We start from the raw sequence: 21,576 nt of genomic DNA, 5'->3' as shown, positions 1-21,576 counted from the left end.
AGCACTCTATTTTATATGAAGGAGATGGGCCATGGTTCAGCAGAACCAGTATAGGGTTTCTGACCTTGGCCCCTGACTAGCACGTGTCTCCAGCTCTTGCCCCTCCCTTTCTGGGCTCCACACTCCGGGGGGGGGCACCCAAGTAGGGTTTCCAGATCCCCTTCCCAGGATTCCCTGGGGTGACCATAAAAGCAGATTCTTGCCCTTGCTTTTGCAAATACAGCCTCCAACATACCCCCCCGACACACACACACACACACACACACACACACACACACACACACACGGGAATAGAGCCTAGAGCCTAGGGCACTTCATGGTAAGTCTAAGAACACAATGGTGGGTGTTCTGAACACCTCCATCACTGTGACCCTGTTTCACCTACCCTGGCAGGAGATACCTTCCACTCCTGTTCCTACCTCTTATCCTTTTTATTGGGGCAGCTCTGTGAGGTAGAAGGAGCATGAGCTCTGATCCCAGAAGACCTCAGGTTACATGCCCACAGATGAGTGGTTTTGTGAACCCGAGTCCCTCCTTTGAGTCAGCCTGGCTCTAGACATAGACGCATTATTTCATTTCATCTGGAGCCTCAACCTGATCATCTGTCAAATGGCAGAACAATGGATCAACAGGGGCCAACATGAGGGGTAAATATTCGTGAAAGTACATTGCAAACCACAAAATCTATAAATATTAGTGGGCGGTGTGTGCAGTGGGTGCGTTTCTGGGTCTCTGTTTTAAGATTTAGCTACATCTTAAATCCAACGTGGAGTTTAGAACTTGGCCTGGATCTCACGAAAGGAAAGGCCATGTAGTTCTTGTGTGGCAACCAACATAAATAATGGAAAAATAAATTACCCAGAAACATCTTCCCTTCCTGTAGCTCAGCAACAATGCCCCTCTGTCTCATGCCTCAGGGGAGGAAGCCTTCTTGTCGTGAGGCCTTGGAAGTAGGAGGCAGCAAAGATAACCACATCCTGATCCATAGGAGCCACACACACAATAGGTTATATGGCAAAAGGGAAACTGAGTCTACAGATGGAACTCAGGTTGCTAGGCAGCTAACCCAAAGATAGGGAGAGTGTTCTGGATTTCCCAGCTATGTGTGAGCACAAAGGTCCCTAGAAGAGAAAGACAGAATCCAAGGGAGCTGTGACTGTGGAAGGGTGTCCAAAGAGCTATAGCACCACTGCTTCAAGGCTGAAGGAAGGCCACAAGCCAAGACAGGTGGGCAACATCTAGACACTGGAAAATTCAAGGAAACAGATTCTCTCCAGTGGGAATGCAGCCCTGCTGACACCTCAGTTTTAGCCCAGTGAGACCCGATTAAGAAGGCAAACCTACAGAGCTGGAGGATGATAAATGTTGTGTTAGGGCATGGAGTCTGGGGTGACTTGTGATGGTGGCCACGGGGAATTCACGCTGCTTCCATTCTAGAAATTTGCAGGTGCATTCTTGAAAAAACTGCTTCCAAAGCCACAGAGGGTAAGGGTAAGGAAGGACAGCCCTGGTAAACCTTTGCCAGGAATCCCTTCCCCCAAGCATGCCCTGGGCTCATCGATGGCTGTTTGGACGTGGAGCTAACACATTGCCATAACCAGACTAAGAAATGTTGGTGAGCATGCAAGATGCACATCAGCCTTCTCCACAAAGACAGTACAGCCCAGCCCCCAAGAAGTGAGAAGAAGGATCGCTGTATCGTGTCACCTGTGCTCTGGTTTCAGCTGCTACCAGAGGGGGTGAGGACCATGTGCCCCTGCACAGTGGATCACTGAATGACTCTGGCGGAACGGCAAAATGAATGATTCGTTACCCTGTATGTGCGGAGTGACCTGCCTCCAGTGCTCTTGGAGCCTTTTCCACAGCCTCAGTCCCAGGGGAGGGGAAGGACCTACCACACCCCCATGGGTCCTGAGGGGCATTGCTAGGAGCCAAGACTTGGTGGAATCCTTCCAAGCACCCAAACCATGTCCTGGGAGAGGTGCCGAAGCGGTCCCCCTGAAGGAAGTAGATGGAGGTGTCTGCTGGGAAAGTCTTAGAATCCAGGTGAAGCTGGAACCCTCCACTCTGGATCAGATCCGTGAAGCGCCCAATGAGATCCTTGCCAACTAAGGCCTCCTCTGTAAGACACAAGAGGCAGGAGTGTCAGCACTATTCTCTGCAAGGGCCAGAACCACCTAGAATGTCTACATGGAAGGAAGATGTAAGCATTACCTGGTTTCTCGTTTTACAGAGGGAGAAACTGAGGCCCATAGAAGAGGACAGATTAGCCCAATCCTATACAGGAGTCAGAAGCACCACTAGGACTTTAACCCAGATCCCTGGATCCTGTCGTTTCTGTGGCATCATCATGAACCCCACTGGTCCAAGATATCATGTCTTCACCCACTATTGGAAGGGGCTCTGTGTAGATACACAACTATCCCAACGTTTGGCAAGCCACCATCTCTGCACCTCCATCTCCCCAACTGCAAAATGGGGCTGGCAATGCCTCTCTTCAGTGAGTGAGGATTATAAGAGCAAATATGGGTAACGGGACCACTCAAAGAGAAGGCCTAGCCTCCAGGAGGCAACACAGCCTTCCACGTCAGTGGTTGGTTAAATGCTAAAGAGGCCTCCAGCTGTGGTCCCGTATTTCCTAGGAAGAAACCAGAGGGGCGTCACATCTGGAGCTGGGACAGATTCCCGCACACAATGAACTTTCATGCTGCGGCAGGCCATCGTAGAGCCAGCCCAAGGCCTGAAACCATGGTCGTCAGCATGGACGCCAGGAATAAACATCTCCTTCTTTTGCAGAATCACAGATTTTTTTGCAAATCAAAAATTTTGCAAATCTAGAGCCTGAATCTTCCAGGGTCTTTCCAGAGGAGTAAGAAAAGGACGCCTGATTCCTAAAGCTGTTTGGGGGATACTATTGCCATGAGGACTGCAGAATGACAGAGATTCAGTCAGCCCCCTTCAGGGTCACACTCTGGCAGCATCTTCCAGATGCTCCCCCTCATAGAACAGAGGCCCAGCTGCAGCCAGCGCTGACCCTGGGTGTTTAGCTGCTGGATTGTAGAAGAGCAAAGGGGGCTCCCCACCCCCTGGTCAGCAATAGGGGTTATGTCTACACTGGCTCATGGCACAGCCACAACGTCCACACTGCTCCTCCATCTTGCATCCTTCTACTCTCTCAGTTCATTCACACACCTGCCCCGTTTTACACGGTGTAAGAATGGGTTTAAACAGCTTAAGTGGTCTGAGACATTTTATAATTGCAAGGGTGCAGAGCATATATTATAAACCAATTCAGATCTGCCACTCGCCCCCACCCTCCCCTTCTTCACACCTGTCTCCCCCTCTGTGCCTGGGAAATCCAGAGAAGAATTAGAAATTATCCACAGAAAAGCAATTGGGTGCTATTGCTTAACTCTTGTAAGCTACTAGCAGGACACTATTGATTTTTATATACATTTTTAACCATTGGCTCCTCTGACGGCCAGGGATGGAATTCGCTAGATCCTCACAAGGCATCACTGGCTCCCCCTGACAGATGGAGAAACAGAGCCTCAGAGAAGCTGCACAACGTACCGATGTCATGCAAATCAGGAAGAGAGGCCGGTGGGACATCCTCCAGGTGCAACTTCCACGTGACATTCACTCCTAAACGCTCTCCGGTCACACACTCCACCTGCACCGTGGAGCTGTCGCAGACAGGAATGGAAATGGGGGTCCCCAAAGTCTTTGCCTACATGGAGACAGGTGCCTTTAGCTCAAGAACACAGAGTGGCTGGGGCTTGGGGGTGCTCAGATGATTAGGTGTCTGACGCTTTATTTTGGCTCAGGCTGTGATCTCAGGGTTGTGAGACTGAGCCCCAACTTGGGCGCAGAGCCTGCTCAAGATTCTCCCCTTCCTCTGCCCCTCCCTGCTCTCTCTCAAACACACAAACAAACAATAAAAAAAGAACAGAGTTGGAAGACAGCTTAGCTGAGCCCACATCAGGTTCCAGAATGCGCCCATGCCTTATGTTACTCCCCCCAACCCTCCCTCCAATCCCACCCCAGGGGCCAAAGCTCTACTAACTCTCCTTACCCCTCAGAGGAACACGAGGGGGCCAGTCACCTGGGTACAAATCAAAGTTGAGTCCGGTCCAGGCTGGACTCCTTTTCCCTATTGTGTTAGTATATGATTACAACCTGTCCTGACCACCTTATGGTCTGACTTTGTCGCTGACAGTGCTCAGTGCCTGCAACCATGCCTAGCCTGTGATAGGCACCCAAATGTTTGTTAAATGGGAGAATAAAGGAACGGACGAGCAAATTTGGTGTAATTAGAGTCCAAATCTAGATCTGGACTTAGCTCTGTGAAATCTTGGGCAATTTACTGAGCCTCACTGAGCTTTTAGTTCACACACTTATAAACCAAGAGCTACTGATGCTCACTGAGCAGGGTGCTATGATAATGAGAGAGAAGGAATACAGAGCTTCTAGCACACACCAGGAACCCAGCCTGGGCTCAGTAATTAATACATATTACTGCTATTGTTGCCAAGTACATTTCTTTGGATAAAAGGGGGCAATCTATGATTCTATTTGTCTTAGAATCACAACTCTGTGCAGTTGGTTTTGTGAAAAAGTATGTTCTCCAAAATTCTTAGCATAAGGTGCTAAAACTGGGCTGCTCTTTGAGATGACAAGTTTGGGGCAGAACAAGAATTTGTTAAATTGAGTGGCTATTTTTTGGGGGGGGAGGGTTAAGATATGTTTATTTGAAAGAGAAAGAGAAGTAGCACATGAGCAGGGGAGGAGCAGAGGGAGAGGGAGAGAGAGAGAGAATCTCAAGCAGACTCTTTGCTGAGTGCAGAGCCTGATGCAGGGCTTGAGCCCTGGACCCTGAGGTCATGACCTGAGCCAAAATCAAGAGTTGGATGCTTAACCAACTGAGCCACCCAGGTGCCCCTAATTGAGGGACTTCTAAAGACTTCTCCCCTGAATACTTGTGACTTGGAATCACAGGAGCCTTTACCGTCTATAGGAAAAACTCTGATATTCATTATTCATGGTACTAGGCCTGTCTGCTGGCACACGCTATCTTCCTTCCAGGGAGGATCCGTAAGGCCTTCCAGCGGGTTTGTTAAAGACACGTCTGGCACAGTGGTTCAGGGAGTACATGCTGGCCTTTCAGTCTTCCTGCACCCTGTTCCCGGGCTCTTCCTCTGAAGGTGGTGGTCGTACTACACAAGCTGCCCAGCTCTGTCCTCAAGTCATCTGCTGAGCTCTACAATTCCCAGCTGTGTGACTCTGGACAGCCATGTTCACACTCTGGGCTTCACCCCCCTCATCCACAAAACGGGAGTACCAATAGGGTCCCCATGAAGATCGCTACTCCATGCCAACACCGCACTGTGCCTGGCACATCATGGGTGCTCAGCGCATGTTTGGTTTAACATCTCTACGTAGAAAGGATGGCCAGGGATGAGTACGGATTCCACCCCCGCCACTACGTGACCAGCCTTGGCCAAAGTACTTTCTTGTTTGCCTATGGGTAAAACAAGTGAGAGCTGAACCCTAGGTCTATTTGAGCCCTGAGCCCAGCCCAAGCACCCCCACTCATGCAGAAGGTCAGCCACATACCTGGATCTGACAAAAACCACGGGCCTCGAGCTCGTCTGCTAGAAAGACCTGGAAGGCCGGCAGCAAGCCCGCGTAGTCGGCGCTGCACATCTTGCCTGGCGGGAGCTGGAGCTGGAACTGCCCTTGGGTCTGAAAGGTCTGCCACAGGTGGGGCCCTGCAGGTGAGCGCCAGAGGTCAGCAGACGCAGGCAACAGACCCGTGGGACTTTTTTCTTTCCTTTGGTTTATCCTCTGCACAAAGAATCCTCCCTCATGTAGCTTAGACCACACGAGCAGTACCATCCACACCGTCGTACTCGGAGTCTGAACACTTCCTGGCATGACGGCTTGTCTCTGAAAGTACTTAGCACCCTTTTGGCAAGCTCAGTCCTGCCTCAGCCTCTAAACCAGGCTGCTCTACATTTTGGGGGTCCTGGACCTTCTTCTTGGAAAATCTTCCATCTTCTCTCACTTTCACACGGGGCCACTATGATTTCGCCAGTGAAGCGGGGACACCACAGACTATACGAAAGACATACTCTAAGGTTGTTCAGTGCACAGCCTACACAGTCATACACAGTGGCCCTGCACACAACTTTAAGAGCTCAAGACCCATGTCCCTCTTCTCCCAAGTGTCCTGCTCTAGATCCAGTCTTGACAAGCCTGATCTTAGTCTCAGCTTAAGCCACTTCATCACAGGCAGGTGGACAGACCACTTATTTGTTCGAATCACATTGACCTTTCTCTGGATTACATTTTTTAGGGCGGGCGGGGATGACACAAAGGGAGAGAGAGAATCCTAAGTAGGCTGTATGCCCAGTACAGAGCCCAATGCAGGGCTCGATCCCACCACCCTGAGATCATGACCTGACCCAAAATCAAGAGTGAGATGCTTAAATAACTGAGCCACCCAGGTGGCTCTCTGGATACCATTTTCTATCCCAGAAAGCTTTTCCATAAATACTGTCTTTTGACAGCCACCCAGAGCCTTGTGACAGTCCCAGGATCTGGGTCTCTCTCTCAGATACCCCTCCAGGGCCCTGGGAGGACTCAGTGCCGGGTCCCAGCACCCGCCCCTGCCCTGCCAGGCTGTGAGTAACCATGGTCAGCCTCAGCCAAGGCAGCTGCAGTCAGAGCTCGAAGTTGCCTCACAGCCGTGTGGGCATGCAAACAGGCACAGTGGGCGAGCAGGAGAGGAACTCGGCCGATATTCAGACAGCCCAGACCCACAGCCACCAAAACTGATGTCCCCAGGAGCAGGGTCCAGGCCCCAGCACTGCCAACCACTAGCCTGGAGCCCCAGATGGACCCGGGGGAGAGGCTGGTGAGTCGGCGTCACTCCCAGAGGCCAGGCAAACAGCTCCGAGTATGTCAACCCCACAGTGACCAATATGCCCATTGGAACACCTACCTCCTGAATATGCTCCTGGAGCCAAGCTATCCCAGGAGAGCCCAACAAGAGGGCAGATTCTCCCAAGGAGCAGATTGCTCCAGAGAAGCCCCAAATAAAGCTTAACCAGAGGAGTCTCTGAAGCACATCTGCTCCTTCTAGAAGAACGTGCTTCCCTGGGGCCTCTCTCCTGCTCCTGAGGCCACCTGGCTTACCACGGGAATGCTACCCTCGGGCGGGGAAGATGCAGGTGCTTGGCCCCGAGCCCCAGGAGAAAGCAGGGCGCTGGGGGGACACTCACGCTGGCAGGCCTGGGGCTGCGGCGGCTGTGACAGCCAGCGACCCTCCTCGAGGCTACACACCAGCGGCCCTGGCAGGAACGCACTCCGGTAGCCCCGGCGACACAGCAGCTGGCACCGCTGGACGGGGGCCCCTCCCGGGCCCGAGGCTCGCTCACACACGATCACTCCACCATCCACATCCGACGTGTTGAACGGCAGTGGGCACCGGGGGCCTAGAAGGAAAGAGGGCACTGTAGGCGCCACCTGCACAAGGGGGCTCTGACCCCTGCCCCCTCCGCCGCCCCTCTTCTTGGGCGACCCCATCCGCTCTGCTTTAACAGACTCCTGAGCAGGAACCACTCACAGATCTCCGTCTCCTGCGTGGAGCCTCTGAGCTCCTTCCCACCAGCAAGTCCAGTTCCCAACTGGTCTTCTCCACCTCAAAGCCAGCATGCCAGACCTCCTCGCCTGCAGCCGGGTCTGCTCCCACCTCAGTGTCCCCAGCTCAACACGTGGCATCCTGAGCCTGACACGTGGCAATCTCCCAGACGGTCCCATGCCCTCTGCCCAGAGCCAGCGAGGCCTGCTGATGACCTTCCTGACTTTCCATCCCCAGGGCACCCCCTTCATTTGGGCATCAGCCACCTGTTCCCAAACTGCTACCTACAGAAGCTTCCACAGCCGCCTTTCTGCTCCTACAGCCAACGCAGGCTCCACTGCCGGCAGAGAAGCCTCGGGGAAGCTGGACATGGCTCTCAATTGCCCTGAGGACCCACTGGCCCGCCGTCCCCCTCTGGTCTCGTCCCCTCCAGCCCCTCTGCCTCCGCAGGACTGCTGAGCCCCGAACACAGCCGGCCTGCACACCCCAAGCCCTTCCCTCCTGGGATCGAGTCCCGCATCGGGCTCCCTGCCCAGCTGCCTACAGGGCTCCTGTTCTCACCCTCCATCATCAGCTCAGCATCTCCTGCTTTCTACCACCTTTCGTGGCCCTCGCAGGTGGGCGTAGCGAGCTCTCAGGCCTCCTGCTGTCTACCATCCAAGACTCATCGTCCGCACACTGCTCTCCCCAGCACGCGGAGCCATGGCAGGAAAGGGGGGCTCTCCTCTGTTCTCCCATAACACAAGCTCTGGGAATATGTGTTAAATAAGTGGGCGAACAAGTAAATGAAAGGACACACTCAGTGAGACACTGTCATACTTGAGCAGGGGGTTAGTTCGGTCACTCTCGGGCACAGCCCCTGCTGCCGGTGCTTGTCTGGTTTTGACATCTGCGATGTGATTCGAGGGGGCGTGGGGCCTCAGAGATGGAGAGCGACCCATTCCGACCTCCAGGGTACGGCCTGGCTTTCTTTTAATACCAACGTGGGGCTCGGGCCGAGGCTTTGCAGTGATCAGCAGTGGGCTTATGGAGTTGGCTCTCACCAAGTGCCGGGTGTCTGTGGGCACGGCCAGAGTCAGCCTGTGGGCTCCGGGGCCAGCCTGCCAGGCTTTGAATCCTGGCTCAATCATTTCCCACCTGAGCATCCTACAGCATGTTAATTAACTCCTCTGTGACTCAGTTTCCTCACCCATAAAATGACGAGGGCAGCAATGATGCCCACCTCCTAAGGACGGTGTGAATCAAAATGAATTAAGGCATGTGAAGAGCTCAGAAGAGCCACTGGCATGTAATAAGTGGCCGTTCCTGTTGGTCGTTATTATTATTAATAACCCCAAGAAGACTACATTAGTGCCTGCACTGGAAATTTTAGGGTGTGAATGAACCCTTTCAGAACAAAGAAAGAGCATTTGGCACGCCACAAGGGTAAGCCTCCCACAGCCATCCTGTCTGAGAGTCGCCAGGAATTTCCAAAGTCATGAGAAGAGTCCGTCATGGTCAATATTTCGTTGCACCAAGACAAGCCCGTGAAGTAGGCAGCCCTGGTATTATCATCCCCCCTTTACAGATGAAGAAACTGAGTTTTGAGGGTTTGGAGGGACAGAGCCAGCCCTTGGGCACAGGTCCTCTGAATCTCACTGCCACCGTGGCAGGCAAGGGCCGCGCTTCCCCTTCCTGGGTGCTGCTCAGAGATGGGAACCCCCTCCACTGTCCCTTCCTCCGTGCTCCCCAGGCACCAGCATATCCCCTTTGGAGCCCTCCACACTGGTGTTACAATGGCCCGCCGATATCTCCAAGGGCCCGGCTCTATTCTGGCTCCGGCAGGGGTCATCTCAGAGGAGCTAAGTGACCTGCCCAGGGACACTCAGCTCGGTCACCGTGTGCTGGAGCTGCCGTGAGGGCCTCCCCTGAACTGATTTCACCTTCAAAGCAACTTTGTGAGGTGGGATTGTTGCCACTGTCGCCGCACAGGTGAGGCCACAGGTGAGCGCGGGGAGGGTAATCCTTCTGCCCTGAGTCCTAGGGGCCTGAGCCCTAGTCCCCTGAGGCTGTGCTCCGAACCACCAGGCTGAGAAGTTGACAGAGACTATCTGAATGAATCCTGACAATGACTCGAGAAATTGCTACAGGGCTCCCTGTCCACTGCACAGACTGGGAAGCTGAGGCCAGAGAGGTTAAGGGACCAGCCCGAGGTCACCCAGCGAGGGGGTGGAAGCGTTGACGAACATTCAGGTCAGCCTAGCCCCCACACCCGAGTTTCCTCCTCCACGCTCTGCAGATCCACCCTTCTTGATGCTGGCTGTCCGGCTTGCTAGCTGTGTGACTTTGGGCATGGTCACAAGTGTCTTCCATAATACAGGGAGATGGGACTGTTCTATTTATCTACACCGTTGGGAGGCGAAGCTGAAATGAGTGATGTGAAAAGCACCTCCTAGCAGGTAAATCTCTGACGCACGAGCTGCTGTCATGGAATCCTGCAGGGCCACGTTGTATAGGGTCTTCCCCAAACCTTACAAGAGCTGTGCTCCCAGACCTGCTCCTGAAGAGGACCCATCGGTCTATTTCCTCGGTCCCAGACACTGAGGGCCACTCTCAGATGTGGATGGATGGATCCGTCCAAGCAGTCTGGATGTCGACTGCTTCCACCCCGACTAAGGCTACACTGCACCTATGCGGGAAGCACAGGGCAAGGCGTCCTGCCCATAAAGACCCGCAGAGCGCCTCCTACAACCCGTGCACGGTGACAGGTTCTGAGGGCCACAGCGATGAGCCTGATGGGGTCCTGCCTTGTCCAGGCTCTGGGCAGAGGGACACACTGGGACCTGGGAGGAAAGGCGTGTGGGGAAAGGCGTGGGCACACCACAGGAAGGGGAAGACACAAAAGGGAAGGAGGCCCACAAAGACAGGAGACAGCTCTTCCTTCCCACTCTTCTTTCACGGGCTCCCCGTTTCTTTACAAACATAAATAGAGGGGACATCTGTGTGGCTCTGTGGTTGAGCATCTCCCTTTGGTTCAGACCATGATCCGGGGTCCTGGGGTCGAGTCCCACATTGGGTTCCCTGCGAGGAGCCTCCTTCTCCCTTTGCCTGTGTCTCTGCCTCTTTCTGTGTGTCTCTCATGAATAAATAAATAAAATCTTTAAAATTTATGAAAATAAACATATATATATACATATATGTATATATATTTATATATAAATCCACAGGAATTCTTTTGACACATATAACCCACTATATATATATATATATATATATATATATATATATATATATGCCTAACGAAACATCTCCGCAGTCCCAGAATGTTGCTGACAGACTATGAAATTTTAAAATAAAGCAATCAACCAATAAGGACAGCGAAGGAAAGGCAACTGCACTAAAATCAGATTCACAGCGCAGTATTTCTCACTCCTACCAGACGCAATGCCCGAATTTGCAATAAATATTTTTGCAGCATCTCCCTTTACTGTCCTGAAATGGAATTCACTGATTCTAAGCTACTTGCTCACATATAAATTTTAAGGCGGCTATAACGTCCTACGGCTTGAGTATATAGGAGAAATAAAAGGTAAGTAACTGAGAATCAGGTAATATATTTTGATCTGTAATCATGTGTTTTAATATTCTAATATATAGTTAAATGATATATATTTCAATATTTGATACCAAAAGAATGTTTTGAACTAAAAGTAAAAACAAATGAACGCCTCCACTAATTTCTGAAGCCTCCCAGCTGGGGTGGACCCACGGAGAGCCTGCCACCAGGCCCCGTTCCCCACTAGAGGATGGGGAGCCAAGACCCAGAGCCCCCAGCAGGCCAGCACCCGAGCTTCTGAGGTGCCAGCTCCGGAGATCCCTGCACAGACCCTCCCTTGACTTCAGCTCCAGGGCTGAGCACTTTTAGGAAGTAGACACAGGTTTTGGTATCATGAGAATCAACGGCAACCACATCCCGCCTGCCCCTCCTGTGTCCCCTCCCGCCACCACTCTTCTGGTGCCTTGGGAGTCCTCCTCAGCCTGAGCAAAGGAAGTGATGAGCATCACCCCTGCCACCAGCCCAGGGAGCCCCTCCAGGGGTCACAACTTACTCTCACAGGCCAGCTGGCTCCCGGCCACGCGGGTCCCAGGCACCTCCTCTCCACTGTCCAGGACACACCAGCAGCTGCCCTGGGCCAGGTCACACTGCACGGGGGAAAATCCTCCGTCCTCTGCCCTGCAGGCTGGGCTATAGCCTGAGCTGGCTCTCCTGGAGAGGGTCCCACTCGAGAGCTCTTCACAGAGGCTCGGGCCTGGACACAAAGACAAGCCAAATGGGCCTTGGCCCACATACCTGCCACCACCCACCGCTCCCAACTGCCACCCAGCACCACCTGCTGCCACCACCTGCAGGGCCTTCCAGGCTCTGGGGCTGTCTCCCCACTGGGTGAGGTGTTGGACTAGGACAGGGCCAAGACGGGGCCTTGGTCAGATCCCCACACCCCCTCCACACACACACACACACACACACACACACACACACGCACGTACTGCTTTCAAGGAGTTTAGTCTTTAAGGAGATTTAACAGTATACGATGGAATTATAGCTGAGCGTGAGAAGGGGACCACAGACGTTATGCAGGGTAGTCTGCGAGCCTGCAGAAAAGCACTGCACTTGGAAGGGAGGCCATGAAGACGTCCTGGAAGACCTGGTGCGTGGTCTGAGTAGGAATTAGGCCGGGGCAGGGGAGGGGGGTGGACACGTAGTGCAGGTGGCTGAGCTCAGAGGGTTGTGGGGGAAAAGTGTCCTCCTTCTGGAAAAGTCTGACTATAGTTTATAACACCTGGGTCCCAAGAGCAAGAGATGGGAGAAAGAAGAGAAGCCAAGGAAGGTGCAGGAGCCAGAAACCCAGGGGCCGACGAGCCACGGGGAGCCGCTTGTCCCTAAGGATCCCAGGGATGCAGAGGAGGGACATCAGCACATTTGCACTTTAGGGACATCCTCTGGACGTCACCATGGAAACCACAGGGCAGGGCCAGGCTGGAGGCCAGGGACCAGGTGGCACAGCTAGCGCCCCCGAGAAAGTCCCAGCACCAGGCTGGTCCAGGCTTCTTGGCTACAGAGCACGGCCCACCCCCTGCCACGTGTGTTTCTCTCGAGAATCCCCGGGGTGAGGGAACACGGCCCCTCTTGCACGGTCAGGGTAGAGGCCCCCACTGCCCGGGGAGCCGCGGAGCTGGGACCTGGAGCTGGTGCTCACGGCAGGTGTTGGGGCAGGGGGAGGGGGAGGCAGGTACTCACACGGGGCACTGCTGTCCGTGCCGGGGGGCCTGCCCGCCCCCGAGCCTGGGTCCACACACCAGGTGCCCCCCTCTGACTCTTGCCGCCGGGCAAACTCTCCTGTCTGAGACAAAGCCAAGGCCACGTCACTCCAGGGAAGATGCTCTTGCAGCCCATGCAGGTCAGTGGACAGACATCCAGAACGTCCCTTTCGAAACCACTGGTGATGGCTTCTCCAGAAAGAGAGAGGTCAAGTGGGGAAGACGCAATCCTGCTCCAGACCCTTGACATCCCTTCTTTGAACTGGTGGTTACCACGACCCCATGAGACCAGGCCCACAGTTATCTCCTTTCAGGGTGCGGGAAACTGAGCATCAGAGAGGGGTCATGTCAGAGCAACATCCCATAGGCAGAGAAGCAGAGCCGGGCTGGGACTAAACCCGTACAGCCCCAGAGCCCAGCCACCATCCTGAACCAAGGTCCCCCCCTTTCCAGAGATGATTTTCCACAAGCACCTTGAGAAGAGAGGGGGTCTGGAACAAATGTAACAGAGAATAAAGAAATCAGGGGAAGGCCCAGATCATATCTGGTTGGGTCTTCCTCTCCCAAGCTGTCCTGGGACCAGCTGGGGAGCACTGTGCAAGGCCCTTCTATTCACTGGGACTCAGTTTCTCAACTAAAAATAAAAGGAGGATGGGACACCTGGGTGGCTCAGCAGTTAAGCATCTGCCTTTGGCTCAGGTCGTGATTCTGGAGAAAAAAAAAAAAAGAGGAGATAGGACTAGATTGATGCTTGCACACACTCCTTCTAGGAGCTCTTGATGGTAGAGAAATGTCATTTCTCCCACATCTGGCAGAAAATCAGCTGCCTACCAGCTTCCTGGCTGTCCCTGAATGCTTCCCTGAGCTTCTGCTTGCCACCTTTTTTTTTTAAGATTTTTCTTTATTCATTCATGAGAGACACCGAGAGGCAGAGACATAGGCAGAGGGAGAAGCAGGCTCCCTGCCAAGGGCCAATGTGGGCCCTGATCCCAGGACTCCGGGGATCACGCCCTGAGCTGAAGGCAGACACTCAACCACTGACCCACCCGGGCATCCCTGGCTACTTTTCATTTCATTCTCTGCTGTGCTTTGTCCACGGGCAAGAAATGACTGTAATAACACCTGATATTCACAGAGAACATAACCATGGGGCCACTCTGTGCCAATCACCCCCATGCCCAGAGTGTCACTTAGTCCCTAGGAGGTGGGGACCCTACTGTCCCCCATTCTACAGAGAGAGGCCCAGAGAGAGGTGCCTGTGGTTGTTGAATAGCTTGTAAGTTATACAGGCAAGATTCAAACCCAAGCGAAGGATGAAGAAAATTTTACAGAATAAAGGCTTAACATTGAGAACGTTCCAGTCACTAACTTAACTTTTCCTAGGGACTTGGGTCAAAGGCACAGCCATCCAGTTGGATCAGTAGAAGGTGTGGGTCCTGTTCCCCAACCCCTGGGGCCTCCACAGGAGGCAGGGTGAGAAACCACCCAATCAGAGCCTGCTCCGAATTGCTTCTCCCTCCATCAGAAGCTGTGGTTGCTACCTCTCCTTCTGCATGGGCTGACCCTGGTACCCAGGATTGGAGCAGAATAGAAATTCCAGCAGGAGGAGGTTGTTACCCAAGATGAAAAGCTAAATAATCTAATTTCCCTATGAAGCTCAGTAGCTGCTGGGATCCGTGTCCACATGCCAAACAGCAACAACAATAAAAAATAATAATAAGGAAACTTCTGCTCATTGACTTGTAGTCTGAGGAACTTCTACAAGGCTGATTTCATCTGGCTTCCAGAAACCCCCCGGGGGGCTGAGTAGAGGCTGCCATCATCCGGCAAGGAAGTGGTTAAGACTCCAGCAAGAATCCTTTTTCTCGGGGAGCTTCACATCAGTTCCTGTGCTCATCCAGCCAACTGAGAAGGGCAATATTATGTCTTCCATTTATAAGAAGAAACAGATACGATGGGCACAGCAATGCAGCCAAGATGACTTTAGGTAAAAGCACAGCAACAACTACAAAAATGCAGATGCTTTGCAGACAGTTTTCATGGGAGGTATTTCCTTGGGGCCCCAAAGCAATCCTAGCAGTAGGCAGGATAAAAACACGCCCCAGTCTTAGGACAAAATAAAGCAAAGTGGAGCACAGAGAAGGTAGGTAAATTGGGATCCCTGGGTGGCACAGCGGTTTAGCCCCTGCCTTTGGCCCGGGGCACGATCCTGGAGACCCGGGATCGAATCCCACATCGGGCTCCCGGTGCATGGAGCCTGCTTCTCCCTCTGCCTGTGTCTCTGCCTCTCTCTCTCTCTCTCTCTCTCTGTGTGACTATCATAAATAAATAAAAAATTAAAAAAAAAACAAAAAAGAAGGTAGGTAAATTGCCCCAGGTCACACAGCCAGGGGCCGCACGCAGGGTGAAGACAAAAGCCCAGGCCTAGAACTACCTGTGAGTTTTTAACTAAAACAAGTCTACTGAAAATGAGAAAACTCATCCTCGATGTGTGGGAGAAAGCTCTGACTCCCATCATCTCAAACCTTCAGAGCCTTACCTCTAAGCAGGTTGGGATGAACAGGTCTTTTGGAGACGGGTTTCCCTGGGATCCAGCCTGTTTCCAGCTGGAAAGCAGCCCACTGGCTCGAGATTTCTCACAGGCAGTGGGGCCTGAGAGAGAGAGAGAGAAGCTCTGAACTGACTGGCTGTGCATGCCAGGCCGGGGGCGTCCGAGCCCTGCACCGGCGTAGATGGAGTGCTGGAACCTCGGCGGAGAAGTGGGCCATGGTTCAGGGACAGAGACCCTTGTGGGGCAGGGTCATCCTTGAGATATGAAGTGGACCACTGAGGACATGGGTCTGAGCCCCAGGAGAGAGGCTGGCCTCTAGGGCACTTGTGGGACGGTTGTCAGACTGGCAGCCTGCAGAAATGGACGAAGTTGCCCTGGGGGCAGGTGGGAAGGGGACTCCGGGCTCTTCATCATCGGGGAGTCTTTCCACCCAGGAAGCTGGGTGCACAGACCAGGCAGAGCCAAGACCATGAGAGTCTTCCCAGCTTGGGGATATGGGAAAATGTGGCCTGGCTGCCCTCGGGGGCTAGTCTGAGGGCACTCGGGGGCTGACCCACGAGCATCCCTAGGCTGGGTAACAGCTGTCACCGCCGGCCTAGAGTGCCCACCACCTGGTTCGGCGGGATTGCTCCTCCGGCCTCACTTACACCGCAGGATCCGTGGGGAACGGGCAGTCAGCGAGGCAGGGACGTACTCTCCCTTGCCGTCCACGCACCAACAGTACCCTAGGACAGAGCCAGGGGTCAGAAGTTCAGGAAGTGCACTGAGGCACGTGCCCCCAGGTGTCTCACCCACAACTTTCCTTCTATGCATTCGTAGCAGTGCCAGCAAGCCCCCCTTCCATTCCCCCCTGCCCACCACTGTCCACAGTCACACATCCCGATCCATCCAGCAGTGACCCACTTGACCTTCAGGCTGGTAGGTCCCAACTCCCATCATACAGATGGGAAAACCAAAGTCCACTAAGGGATTTGCCACCAGATGCCAAAGAGGGGCCTAGAGTCCAGCTCACTGGTCCCAGTGCAGAGTCCTCTGCTCCAAATGAAAAGGGAGGTGTCACTCCACGCTCTCCCCCTGGGTGCCCATCCCCGCTCACCTGTCCTGGCATGGCACTGCACAGGCTCCCAGCCTCCCCACACGTCGCACTGGGGCACGTAGGGGACAGGCCGCAGAAGCGCAGATGTCCGTGTGGAATCCCCCAGGAGAAAGCCGCGTCTCTGATAGAAGTCAAGGGCTGGAGGTGGGAGAGAGGGGAGCAGAAATGTGAGCCCCCAACCTGGAAGGGCCTCGGCCGTGTGGGCTCTGTTGCTGACAAGGACCACACATGGCCTTGTGCTGACATAAGGGGGCCTTCTTTTTGATGTGACAAATATTGTTAAATAGGACAGAGAGTCCTTAACAGTGGAAAGGCACTCACCAGGTTGTCCTTTTTTTTTTTTTTAAAGATTTTATTTATTTATTCATGAGAGACACACAGAGAGAAGCAGAGACACGAGCAGAGGGAGAAGCAGGCTCCCTGCAGGGAGTCTGATGGGAGACTCAATCCCAGGACCCTGGGATCACACCCTGAGCCGAAGGCAGATGCTCAACCACTGAGCCACCCAGGCGTCTCACATCAGATTGTCCTTTAAAAACAAAAAATATAGGCCACAGTTCAAAGGAGTCACTGCTGTCCTCTTGCAAATCACTTTCATATGGAGCCGATTAGGTAAGCGACGTGTCCTCAGGCCCGTGAGACGGTGGTGATCACAGATGGCATTTATTCAACATTCACTACGAACATGCCAAGCACAATCTAAATATGTTTTAGCTAAATGAATCCTCACAGCAACCCTCTATGAGAGGTTCTCTCATCCCACTCGACAAGTGGTAAACTGAGGTGCAGGTGTGGGGCATAGCTTACCCCAGGCTCACAGGGGGAAGTGGGGCAGGCTAAGTGACTCCCAGGGGGTACCCCTGCCATCAAATGGCACCATCCTCAGTGCTCAGAGTCCCCTGCCCTGCCTGGCTTCCCCCCGCCGCACTCCCCACTATTGATATACTAGATATCGTACCTGTTACTGGGGCTCACAGCTCCCTACCCTAAGCTGATTTGTCCCCAGCACCATCTTCCTCCTAAGAGGCCAAGAACTGTCCCCTAGAGCCTTTCTCAAGTCGGTGCCTTCTCAACCTCCCCTCACTCCTGCTGGTACTCAGGATGGATGGGGAGGGAGGGGGGTGCAGCCACAGGGTCACTTTGGGGCAGCCCCGTGAGCCATGGCCGGCCTCACATTGGAGCACATCTTCCCCACTTACCTTCTGAGAAAGGGGCTCATGGCTCCCAAGAGGAGACACCAGCAGCCTATGGTCAGAACCCCTCGAAGAGACCAGGACCCAGAAAGTGGCCTGGTGTGTGGGACACAACTCATGAAGCTGACAAGCCTCTGCCTGAATCCTGACATGGCACCTCTTGGTTGTCATGAGTGATCTTAGCGGTTATGAGCAAGTGGGCCTTAGTTTCCCCATCGATGAAATGGCTTGAATACTTCCCCAACAAGATAACTGTCACATTTATATCAAAATAACTTGAGCTCCAGGCTCATGCCAAGCAGAGCTGTGTAAAAGGACTCCCAAGCCCCTCCCTCACCCTCCTTAGGTCCGAGGACACTGCTACCATGTGTTGTTGGCCAAAGACACCCTGTGATCCTTCAAATCTTTTGGTCCTGGGCTCTCAGTCCCCAGACTCTGCAGGACCTGGAGGTCTACACACAAAGAGCTTCCTCTCCTCTGCAAGATTAGAGATGCCTCCTCTCATCCCAAAGGATTCCAGAGAAATGAGCTCCCCTGGTCCTTCTCTGTGGACCCTTCCTCTTTTCACTACCGCCTCAGACATGCAAAATCAGAGTGCACTGCTAGTTGAGGGGTGAACTTCCTCAACTTGATTTCTGAAGAAAAATGCCATCATGCCGTTCAAAGAATCCATCTCTACAGCACCGACAAGGGCTTCTCCCCTTCTTCTAAAATCTCCCTAACCAGTGCTCACAACTGCAGGAGCATCAGTCCCATGTGTCCCTCTGATGATATCCAAGCTTGCCCAGGGATAACAAAATTGGAATATAACTGGTTTCTTGCCAAAAGCAGAAATCTTCTTTTAAAAAAAGGTGGGGGGCGGGGGACACCTGGGTGGCTCAGCGGTTGAGCGTCTGCTTCTGGCTCAGGGCGTGATCCCAGGATCTGGGATCAAGTCCTACATGAGGCTCCCTGTGAGGAGCCTGCTTCTCCCTCTGCCTGTGTCTCTGCCTCTCTCTCTCTCTGTCTCTCATAAATAAATAAATCTTAAAAAAAAAAAAAAAGCAGAAATCCCTGAGTCTCTGAGGAACAGAGACAAAAAGTGTCTGGGCGTAGGGGAGGGGAGGGGTGGGAAGAGAAAGGAAGTGGGGACAGAAGAAACAAGAAGCGTGGCTTAGCCACATTCGCCAGGCTCCATTCACCATGCTATCTGTCAGGCATGGTGCTGGGCCCCATGGGATATAAAGATGAGCAAGACATGGTGTCTCATGTTCCAAAAGAGTCAACTGCATGCAGAGACACAAAAAACAAAGATGGCATTTGGGAGATTCTCACTGGGGTTCACAGAGCAAAGACCCCTGAGTCCCCCTCCCCAGGCGGCAGTAGCAGACATCCCTGGGGGGAAAAGCAGGGAGGCCCTGGCCTGCAGGAGTAAGGGGCTCTCATCTTGGCACAGATGTCATCAGAGGGGGCACTGCTTTACTGTTGTGTGACCTAAGCCCAAGGAACCCCAGACAAGGGATCTGCTGAGATCATCAGACAGGGAATTGGGGAACTCGGGATGCTCGCAGTAGAGGACGTCACTGCCCAGTTGGTGTGGTGTCAGTGAGAGACCTGGGAGAGACATCAGACCTTCCTGCCACAGAGGCCATGGGTGGCGGAGGAAGAATGGGGGCTCTGAGATGAGACAGCCCCAGCTCTGGGCACCAGGGATCAGAGGCCCAGGTCCCCAACCATCCAGGCTCTGCTAGCTCTGAACTGGGTTACCTTGGGCATGTGATTGAACCCCAGTCTCTGTGTCTGAAAAGAATCACAGATGGTGAGTGTGGCACTGCTCTCATGGAAGAAATGGAGCAGGAAATGCCAAGGCCTGGTCATCCCCTGAGCACCGTCGGGGCTTGGCCGGGGGCGGGTTTCAAGTAATGTCGAGCTGCTATCATGGGCTAGAGCACTGTCGGCTCTCTGAGCACGATGCTCCTGCAGGTGGCTTACCACGCTCTCTGGGTTACTGTCACGTTTAGAGGAGACCGCGTGTGGAAGGGGCCCGAAACCCAGTAGTTTCTCTGTAATAAAGGTTCCGCTCCTTTTTCCCCAGTGGAAGTAGGGGGAAGCTTCAGAACGGGCCATGACCATTTTGGGCTGGGTCCCCTCACATTCTAGCCAGAATATCTGGCTGCATGGTGGGCTGCCGGTACCATCTGCAATATGAAGGACCTGCCCCCCAGCAGCTGTGCTGGTGGACTTGTGAATATACTGGAGAGGTGCCATCTTCGACTGGCACCCAAAACCACCTTGTCTGTTCTTCCCCAGGGACCCACCAACCTGGGAAACCAAGGCCACAAAGTCCTGAGGAGGACTGGAGAGCAACTGAACTCCAGCCCTTGCTTCCCCAACGAGATGGAATAAGAAACCAGATGTGCGTGACACTCACTAGACTGAGCTGCCAAACGAAGGGCATAATCGCCTCCACTCAGAAACTTCTCTGAGAAAGTCTCCCGGGATGGAGAGAGTCGAGGAAGGGAGAGCTCCTCATCCGTCAGCCAGATTCCTTTGGCCGCTAGGAAACTCTCTCCCAGAGGGAACCAAGAACTGTTGGAAGCCAGGACGATCTCTTCTGTTTCCTTAAGGAACTGCAGGACACGAAGCTTCACCTCCTCACAAGAACCAGGACCTAGGGGAATAAAGACAACACGGCTGGACACTTCGCCCTCTCTGAAGGGTATGCACATATGTGCATGCACACGTGTTTGCCACAGCTGTTTCCTTCACCCAGCCCTTTTTACAGCCTGGAATGTTCCTTCTGTCTCATCTCTACAATTTCACTCATTCAACATTTACAGAGGACCTGCTATGTAAGGAGATGAGCAAAAGCTATGTCTGTGCCACACCAAACATTATCCCAAGCACATTTATACAAATAATCTAATTTAATCTATGCAATACCCAATAAGATAGTATTCTTATCTGTGTGTTACAGATGAGAAACTGAGGCATGGAGAAGTCACATAACTTAAAGTCAGGTAGCTAAAGTCCTAGCTAGCAAGTAGTTGATTCAAAATTCTAGTCTAGTCAGTATGACTCTAGAACTAGAGATCCTAACCAGCTGCCTTCAACGGAAGGATGGATGGATGGATGGACGGATGGATGGCTAGATGGATGGGGGAGTGGATAAGCAGATGGATGGATGGATATCAAAAGTTGAAGGGAAGCACTGTAGGTTAGAGAATTATTCTTGCAAAGAGAAGAGAGCATGGCTCTAAGAACATGGATTTAAATGTCAACTTGATCACTAATTAGCTGTGTAATTTTGGATAATGTGCTTAGCTCTTCTGAGCTTCAGTCTTATGATCTGTGAAATGGGGATGACTGGGGCATCTTCTTCATAAGGTTTTAATAATTATTCTATGAGGTGTTGCAGCTGAAGAACTTGGCACAGTGTATGGCACATGTTATCTTTGAAAATGTCACTGTTAACAAAAGTCATACTGGCCATATTTATTCACGACCAATCACTTTGTGAATTCAACAGTGAATGTGTTCAATGAGTTCTTTTGACAGCATGGAATCAGCAGAAACCCCCGACTTCTGGAGTTCGAAGACATTACTGCTTTCTGTGGATGTTCTTGATCAAATGATCTATTATACCAATGCCAAGGATTGGGAATCCCTGAAGCAAAAACCCCTATTTAGAAATCTATGCTTGCTCTCCATTTCTTCCATAGTAGAATGAAAATTCTGTAATTGGACATTGAAGATTGTTTTTTTAACAGGTAAGACCTCTTAAAATCTGGTCCAAATTTACCTTTACCTTCTT

General features: G+C 52.7%; 1 protein-coding gene across 3 annotated transcripts in view; it reads right to left on the bottom strand.

The window, feature by feature from the left end:
* TG (thyroglobulin) overlaps positions 1–21,576 on the bottom strand; it is a 249,203-nt gene that overhangs the window by 204,110 nt on the left and 23,517 nt on the right. For 2 of the 3 annotated variants that reach the window (XM_025450469.3, XM_049092761.1), the window contains exons 11-20: positions 20,194–20,433; positions 16,591–16,728; positions 16,142–16,219; positions 15,483–15,595; positions 12,924–13,026; positions 11,734–11,934; positions 7,287–7,499; positions 5,617–5,771; positions 3,574–3,730; positions 1,896–2,120 (exon numbers count right to left, since the gene is read on the bottom strand). In XM_025450469.3, the coding sequence (XP_025306254.3) occupies positions 1,896–2,120; positions 3,574–3,730; positions 5,617–5,771; positions 7,287–7,499; positions 11,734–11,934; positions 12,924–13,026; positions 15,483–15,595; positions 16,142–16,219; positions 16,591–16,728; positions 20,194–20,433 (1,623 nt within the window). The remainder of the gene's footprint in view (positions 1–1,895; positions 2,121–3,573; positions 3,731–5,616; positions 5,772–7,286; positions 7,500–11,733; positions 11,935–12,923; positions 13,027–15,482; positions 15,596–16,141; positions 16,220–16,590; positions 16,729–20,193; positions 20,434–21,576) is intronic. The other variant, XM_049092762.1, reaches the window with a different exon arrangement.

This window comes from Canis lupus, chromosome 13, assembly GCF_003254725.2.
Source record: "Canis lupus dingo isolate Sandy chromosome 13, ASM325472v2, whole genome shotgun sequence".
Taxonomy (NCBI): domain Eukaryota; kingdom Metazoa; phylum Chordata; class Mammalia; order Carnivora; family Canidae; genus Canis; species Canis lupus.
Note: the sequence above shows the minus strand (reverse complement) of the source record. Positions and strands in the feature narration are given on the sequence as shown.